The 9053-nt window shown below is 39.6% G+C and overlaps 1 protein-coding gene across 2 annotated transcripts in view; it reads right to left on the bottom strand.

Annotated features, from left to right (window-relative positions):
* The window catches only part of mybpc2a (myosin binding protein Ca), a 41426-nt gene extending 32703 nt beyond the window's left edge, over window positions 1-8723 (bottom strand). The window contains exons 1-4 of one of the 2 annotated variants that reach the window (XM_062531754.1): window positions 6988-7003; window positions 6864-6884; window positions 6592-6612; window positions 6449-6469 (exon numbers count right to left, since the gene is read on the bottom strand). Coding sequence is in view for 1 of the 2 variants with exons in the window: in XM_062531753.1 (XP_062387737.1) it covers window positions 8660-8708 (49 nt within the window). In the remaining variant the exon portion in view is untranslated. Of the gene's footprint in view, window positions 1-6448; window positions 6470-6591; window positions 6613-6863; window positions 6885-6987; window positions 7004-8659 lie in introns of those variants that run through there. The other variant, XM_062531753.1, reaches the window with a different exon arrangement.
* Between the last annotated feature and the right edge of the window lie 330 nt (window positions 8724-9053).

Raw genomic sequence — 9053 nt, 5'->3', positions numbered from 1 at the left:
AAGGGAAAATCCAAGATGGCTGCCAGAAACGGCCTTAGGATAATAAAACATTGCATACTTTGGGCATCTTGATTTATTCTGCTACTTTATCATTTCACATTTAATATATAGAGATGGTTAACAAATAATATATGCAAGATAACCCATGTAAACAATCTTACATGTCTATTATACAACTTTAAAGTGGAAAAAACAGGCTTAAAACGGTCAAAATGGCATGACTCCCCCAGTGAATCCTCACCTGAGTAGTTAATTATTCATTTATGCATAACATTAATATTCTTAAAAACTTTTGGGAGAATCACTTAATCATTTTCAAAAGACAGCTTATTGTTTAATTGTCCACATGAGCAGAGATCTAGCCCTAAATAGGAACACAACTCATGTTATGCTAGCGTTAGCATTAGCATTAGCCAATGTAGACCCACCAGCTGGGTTGAGTTAAAGCTGGGCAAACAAAGATTCCTAGGCTAATTGTGTCCCTGTGATCACTTGGGGTCTTTTTTTGCATATTTGTGCCCTTTGGATCTTCCTGGGGGGTATTGTCGTATTCTTTCGGGCATAATGTTATAGGAACTATGAAATTTAGATTTGTACTACAGTAATGGTAGCCAGCTCCTAAGGTGTGTAAAACGTACATTGAGTAAGACTGTGTCTCATTACACTTACTTCCGTCAGTACACTGCTAATGTGCACTGACCACTTACTGCCGTAGTGCTCACTTTTGATGGTAAGTACTGTTCGAAAAGGGGCCTTCCCCAAACTTCCCACAAAGGTGGGAGCATGAAACATTCTAAAATCTCTTGGTTAAATGCTGAAGCGTTCAAAGTTCCTTTCACTGGAACTAAGGGACCAAGCCCTGTGCACCAGTGCACAAAGCAAGGTCCATAAAGGCATTGATGACAGAGATTGGTGTCGATGATCTTGACTGGCCTGCACAGGGTCCTGACCTCAACCCAATAGAACACCTTTGGGATGAATTAGATGGACTGAGAGGCAGTCTACTCATCCAACATCAGTGTGTGACCTCACAAATGTGCTTCTGAAAGAATGGTAAAAAAACACACTGTGGAAAGTCTTCCCTGAAGCTGTTATAGCTGCAAAGGGTGGACCGACATCATATTAAACCCTATGGATTAAGAATGGGATGTGACTGAAATATGTGAGTCGAGGCAGGTGACCAAACACTTTTGGCAATTAGTGTACAGTACTTAGGTTGCTTTTGGTATAGGGCAAAACTTTCAGGAAATACACATCAATAGTGTTTTCAAAACCTTGAGGAAAAGAGCAAGTTCGGCTCTCCCAGGTTTTCTCTCTTTTTCAGGTTGTGATACAACCTTTAGGGCAAAAAGTCAGCATGGGCTGCATGGAAATAATTTCCAGAAGTAACAGGTGCCTTCACTGCTATGACATTAAATCTTTTTCAATTACTTAGCCAGGAAACAAACATATTTGCATTGCTGGAGAGGTACACTTGTGTTCTTTACGATAAGACAACCAATCTTGATCTCAGGAAGGATTTGTTTTCTCAAAAATGTCTCTCAATGGAAAATACCCCTACCACACAGGCTGCACTGATCCAGCATTCAAATAGTGCAGTGTACTGTACCAAGCTAAGATTTGGTCCAAAGGTCTGCAAGCTATCCAGTCAGTGCTTTCTCCTGAAAAATATGGATGGACTAAATTAGATGATTCTTGGACACCTTTATGGACACTTTTACCAGAGGCAGCGAAAGTATGTAGAGAACTTCTTAATGTGACAGCAAAGCTGAGCCTCTCTGCCGAGTGCCGATGACAGGATGCTGGGTTGCCTTGCACAACATTATGCCAATGTGCTGGAGCATGTGAATAGATGAAAATATGCAGTATGTAGGCTATGACTAATGTACTACTGTAATCTTACAAAGTTACAGGGGACATGTGTGCATCATTTTATGATTTTATGAGATCTGCCTGAGGTGCGTCTCTGTGTTTACAGTATCCTTGAGATAGTTAGTGGATATATAGGTAGCCATAGTGTATTTCTTTTCATAATTTATTTTCTTTTAAGACAGTTCTTCTTACCCTAGATAGCCCTAGATATTTGTGGCATTCCTTCTAGGATGTCTCAAGGAACATACCCAATTTCAAGCTTTTTAGAGGTTGTTTAGATGGTCTTTGAATTAGCTGCCAATTATGTGGCGGGCACGACCTTAGCGCAACCTTTTTAAAAAAACTCACTACCTGTTAGAGATAGTTTTGGACACCCCTTCTAGGATGTCTTAGGGTTATTTCGTCTTTTTTATCATATCCGCCTTCCTTCCTCGGTTCTCCGGCTTGTTCCCACCGATCTATAAAGAACACTAGATAGACTATCCCATTGTTGCTGCCCCATCATTCTTTAACTAGGAAGGAAGGAAGGGATGATATAAAAAGATGAATGAGAAGAGCCTTTAGGATCACCCAAGGAACACCAAATTTCAAGTTTATTAGAGGTTAATTAGGTTGCATTTGAAATAGCTGACAATTTTGTGGCGAGCAGCACTGCCTTTTTCAATTTCTTTAAAAACTCACTTCCTGTTAGAGACATATTGGACACTCCTTCTAGGATGTCTTAGGATCACCCAATGAACATATACCAACTTTCAGGCTTTTTAGGGGTTGTTTATATGGTCTTTGAACTAGCTGCCAATTTTGTGGCGGCAGTAGGCTACAGCCTTTTCCAATAGTTTTTGAATCAGCTATCAATTGTATTGGTGGCCATTTTTCTTCAAAATCTCACTTCCTGTTTGAGATATTTTTGGGCACCCCTTCTGGGATGTCTTAGGATCACCCAAGGAACATGTATACCAAATTTCAAGCTTTTTAGAGGTTGTTTAGGCAGTCTTTGAATTAGCTGCCAATTTTGTGGCAGGAAGCGCAGTATTTTTTAGTTTTTTTTCAAAAACCTCACTTCCTGTTTGAGAATTTTGGTGTAATCTTCCAGGATGGCGTAGGATCACCCAATGAAGATATACACCAAATTTCAAGCTTTTAGGGGGTTGTATAGGTAGTTTTTGAATCAGCTTTCAATTGTATTGGCGGCCATTTTTAATTTCTCCGAAATCTCACTTCCTGTTTGAGATGTTTTTGGGCACCCCTTCTGGGATGTATTAGGATCACCCAAGGAACATGTATACCAAATTTCAAGCTTTTTAGAGGTTGTTTAGGCAGTCTTTGAAGTAGCTGCCAATTTTGTGGCGGGCAGTAGGCTACAGCCTTTTCCAATAGTTTTTGAATCAGCTATCAATTGTATTGGTGGCCATTTTTCTTCAAAATCTCACTTCCTGTTTGAGATATTTTTGGGCAGCCCTTCTGGGATGTCTTAGGATCACCCAAGGAACATGTATACCAAATTTCAAGCTTTTTAGAGGTTGTTTAGGCAGTCTTTGAATTAGCTGCCAACTTTGTGGCAGGAAGCGCAGTATTTTTTAGTTTTTTTTCAAAAACCTCACTTCCTGTTTGAGAATTTTGGTGTAATCTTCCAGGATGGCGTAGGATCACCCAATGAACATATACACCAAATTTCAAGCTTTTAGGGGGTTGTATAGGTAGTTTTTGAATCAGCTTTCAATTGTATTGGCGGCCATTTTTAATTTCTCCGAAATCTCACTTCCTGTTTGAGATGTTTTTGGGCACCCCTTCTGGGATGTATTAGGATCACCCAAGGAACATGTATACCAAATGTCAAGCTTTTTAGAGGTTGTTTAGGCAGTCTTTGAAGTAGCTGCCAATTTTGTGGCAGGAAGCGCAGTATTTTTTAGTTTTTTTCAAAAACCCCACTTCCTGTTTGAGAATTTTGGTGAAATCTTCCAGGATGACTTAGGATCACCCAATGAACATATACACCAAATTTCAAGCTTTTAGGAGGTTGTATAGGTAGTTTTTGAATCAGCTATCAATTGTATTGGCGGCCATTTTGAATTTCTCCAAAATCTCACTTCCTGTTTGAGATTTTTTTGGGCACCCCTTCTAGGATGTCTTAGGATCACCCAAGGAACATATCTACCAAATTTCATGCTTCTATCCGCCGCGTAACGATTTTTCACATAATCTCCCCTACTATTACCCTCTACAGCAGGCAAAACCTCTGTCAGTAAAAATAACAGAATTATAGAGAGCACAACCAACGCTGACAGCTTTATGAAGCTACCTTCATAAGACTGTATGATGGCAATAGCATGTAGTAAGTACTGTGAAGTATATAAATGCCCTTACCACTTGCAACAGGCTGGGCGGCTGTCAGTAAACATGGCAGGATTAGACAATATAGAAGGAAAGCATAGCATATTATGAAGCAAACCAAAATAAAACTAAATAGAAATTATTGATACAACCAAAAATGTCTATTGTTATCCTCATAATACTACATGTAGTACAATTGGTTGTATGTACTGTAGGCCTCTAACTAGTAGTCTGTTTAATCAGCAATGCTCTTACCAGTGGTAACAGGCTGAGCTTCTGTCAGTAAACATGGCAGCATTAGGCAATATAGAAGGAGAGCATAGCATGTTATAAAATAAACCAAAATAAACCAAAATAAATTATACAAAGGTGATACTTTGAGGCAACACCTGAAAGTGGAACCACACAACTCACAGTCTCAGCATTTATCATGCTCTCACAGACACACACTCACACTCACACACACACACACACACACGTTACTAAAGCATTAAGATGCTCTTACCCTCTATAGCAGGCAAAACCTCTGTCAATAAAGATAACAGAATTATAGAGAGCACAACCAACGCTGACAGCTTTATGAAGCTACCTTCATAAGACTGTATGTTGGCAATAGCATGTAGTATGTGATACATGAAGTGTACACATGCCCTTGTACAAATTGGTTATGTGTTAAGACGTGCTTACCCTGTACAGCAGACTGGGCTTCTGTTAATAGAGACGACAGAATCATAGAGAGCACAATGCAAAGCTGGCAGATTTATGAAGACATCTTCACATAACAGTGTCTAGCACACAGTGGCATTCTTTTCTTGATTTTTCACACATGCAAAAACACAGGCAAAAACAATCTCAAATATACACAGGACAGAACGTCAAATTCCATCTGTCCTGTGTACATTTTCAGAGGCAATAAAGAGGCCCTGGGAGAATGGTATCTTTCAGTAGAGCAAAGGAACCCAATGGAACCTTTTCTTTGACAGCCGTGCAGTCTTTGCAGTCTATGCAGTCGGGGTATCTCTCCACTTACATGACACAGGTCAGAGTCAAATATGTTAAGCTCTGGCCTTTAGATCTAACAAGGATGAAAGTTATTTTGGGAATTGGTGATTGAGCGCGTAAATTAATCTGACGATGGAGGCAGGTATTAATCTACCATGCACCATTTGCTCTGAGCTCCTCTCATTACGATGAGCAGCGTGTCATGTAGAGACTCACTCGTAACAGACCCCCACCTCCCCTCCCCCTTCCTCGTCTAAATCAACATCTTCAAATATCAGGGGTAAGAATTATGCAAACACATCGCCTGTTTACAAACACTGTTCTGTAGCGTTTAGACAGAGGGCCGTGTTCATTTTAATCTTTCTCCTCATGTTTTCCTATATTCTCAAATTTTAGTACAAGCTGGCCATTTATTTCCCGCAACCAGCCTATAATATGCTATACAAGAGGGTAGACAAACATGTTGGAGCAGAAATATGTCTTACCATTTGCAACAGGCTGGGCCTCTGTCAGTAAACAAGGCAGGGTTAGGTTGAAGAGTGCAGCATATTATACAGCCAACAGAAAATATTACTTCACTTTCACAAATCATACACAAACCACTGAGTCCCTCTCTCTCTCTCTCTCTCTCTCTCTCTCTCTCTCTCTCTCACACTCTCTCTGTCTTTCTCCCTCACTCTGACTTCTCCACCCCCATCACCAGTCCTCTCTGTCTCACTCACACACAAAACTACATCTCACATTCAACCAAAAATAAATTATAGTTTGAGTGAGCATTATGCATGCTTACCATCTACAGCTGGCTGGGTCACTGTTAATAGAAATTATAGGATTAAAACATCCAATGTAGTATTGTTTGTGCCATTGGGAAAACCATCAAATAACTAATATGTATACGTATTGACAAAGCAAATGGTGCCATATTGAGATTCAAGCATGAACAGGCACAATAGCAGACTGTGACACAGCTATTGTATCACCAAGACCGACAGACAGACACACACACACACACAGAGACACACACACACACACACACACACACACACACACAAAACAATAAAACTTACATTCATTTATGCATATGAATATACATATATACACAGGATGACAGGGGGAATGAGTAAAAACACATTTGTGTAAAACTGTCAAACATTGACAAACATGAATGCTATCGCTACACAGAACATACAGTACGTAGGACAGAAAGACAAATGTAAGCAGTTGTATGTGAGGAGACTCTTACCCTCCACAGTGGGTTCAACCTCTGTTAGTAGAAATAAGAGTATTACAGATAGGAAAGCTGACAGTTTTATGAAAATATCATAACACTGCATCCCATCAAAGAAGTGCATTAGAGTCTACATGTTTAAGCAGAAATGCCCTTACCTGTTATAACAGGTTGAGCCTCTGTCAGTAAACATGGCAGCATCAGGCAATACAGAAGGAGAGCATAGCATGTTAGCAAACCAAAATAAAACCAAAATAAATTATAGCAGTTTTGATGAAACACCTGATACTGGAACCAACCAACCACACACACACACACACACACACACACACACACACACACACACACACACACACACACACACACACACACACACACACACACACACACACACACCACAAATTTTGTTAGAACACTAAAATGTTCTTACCCTCTACAGCAGGCAAAACTTCTGTGAGTAAATATAAAATAATTATAGAGAGCACAAATAACCTGTTGTAAGTGGAACTGTTGGAAATAACCTGTTGTAAGTGAAAATATACAAATCCCCTTACCACTTGCAACAGGCTGGGCGGCTGTCAGTAAGCATGGCAGGATTAGAATATAGAGGGAGAGCATAACATGTTATACAGCAAGTCAAAATTATGCTTTACTTTCAGAAAACACAATCACTCCTGATCGCTCCATACACACGCACACACACGCGCGCGCACACACACGCGCGCGCACACACACACACACACGCACACACACGCGTACGCGCACACACACACACACACACACACACACACACACACACACACACACACATACACACACAAAACAGACAAAACACACATACAGTACATACACACACAGGCACACACATATTCACACAGACACACTTGTGCACAAATATACATAATACATAAAACGATCGCTCTCTTAATCTGGATGGTACACCATCAATTGAAATGTCAGAAAATACTTGAAATATAGTTCATCACAAACATTATAATATTTACTAACAGCTCAACACAGAGAGAGTGATATGACAATACCAACACATACCCGTCAAAAGAGAGGAAAAACCAGAGACATAAATAAACACACCTGCAGCAAAAAAACGTATCCCCCCATTTCTAATAAATAAGTTAATTAGATATCATAACACCTCAGAAAAACGTATCATATTTTCCCCCCATTTCTAATGTAAGTTACAGTAATTACAGTAGCTCAACACCATAAGACAGACACAGTTACTGTATATCAAGAGCACAAGAGAACAGGCCTCATGGGGTCATGATGGCTTGCTACAGCAGCCTAGTACCCAATTAGATAACAATTTGCTGGTGCCAGTATCCATTCATGCCATAAAATGTACTGTAAGCTGCTGCTTAATTTTGTCATTTGCAGCAAAGGAACTTTTATAGAGACTGTTGTAAGGTAACTGCCAACTAACTATAAAGTAGAAATTAGAATTAGAATGTCACATTCAGTAGATGTTATAAAATTCATAGATTATGTTTTTCATCATAAATGATTGTCGCCGGATGAAAAACAATAATAGAAAATAAAAAATCATATAACATTGGTCAAAACATGTTCAATTTAGTCAGTGTTATGATACAGGGTTCAAGTATTACTGATGCAGGTTTCAGAAAGGTCCGTCATAATGCATACTTAGTAGGCTAGTGTGTTGAGAATTTAAGAAATATTTGTATCCCTTTAAAAACCTTTTCCAAAGTATTAATGTGAAAGTAGTTTATACAGTACAGTATGTTGCGGACTCATTCCCTGGACAGAGATTGCTGGCCTCATGTTAGCTTTGTCCTGCAAATCCACAAAACCCCCATATGCCCTGGCTGCCAAATCTCAAGGGTGCAGGACTAGATTTAGGTGTAATCTCTATCTGGAAAATCAGTCCACAATGAGGAAACCAACAAAAGATACGTCCACATGCTTCATCATTTCAGATAACTCTTGCTCAGTGTAGCATGCTCAATGAAAGATGTAAAGTGTCCCAAAAACATCCATAAACATACACAGAATATGAACAGTTGCAAAGTGATGGAAAGGAAGGAGTCGTGTTAAGATTGTGACTCACGTGGAGTCTGTACAGTAGTGGGAATAGTGCAGAGGGATAATAATGAAGTAGACCAGGAGTCATGCGTCATGGACACACTAACAGACCATAATACCCACAGAAACATAAACTTCTGTGAAATGTCAGTTTGGAGACCTTACCATCATCCTCATCTGGACTCTCTGGGAGATGGAAATTCACAATGTACATTAGCACAGAGAGCAAAGCAGAGGGCTGTGAAAAGGCTGACATGCCAGCAAAAATACTCACCCTCTGGTTTCTCTGGAAAAAGAAAAACAAGGCACAATGGTTTACATTACTTGTGTGATTGTATTTATAGAATTTTTCTGGCAGTAGCCAGGTGTATTGATCATGACAGGAAATTCCTAATGGTAGGACTGATTCTATTACTTTACATTCCATGTTTTGTCACACCATCTTCACAATGCTGTCATCAAAATAAATGTCTGGAATTTTACACAATGACAACTGAACTACAAGGTCCACAAACATGAAAGGAACAACACAGAGTTTCATTCACAATGTTGGAATCTA

Source organism: Sardina pilchardus, chromosome 3, assembly GCF_963854185.1.
Source record: "Sardina pilchardus chromosome 3, fSarPil1.1, whole genome shotgun sequence".
Classification (NCBI taxonomy): Eukaryota; Metazoa; Chordata; class Actinopteri; order Clupeiformes; family Clupeidae; genus Sardina; species Sardina pilchardus.
Note: the sequence above shows the minus strand (reverse complement) of the source record. Positions and strands in the feature narration are given on the sequence as shown.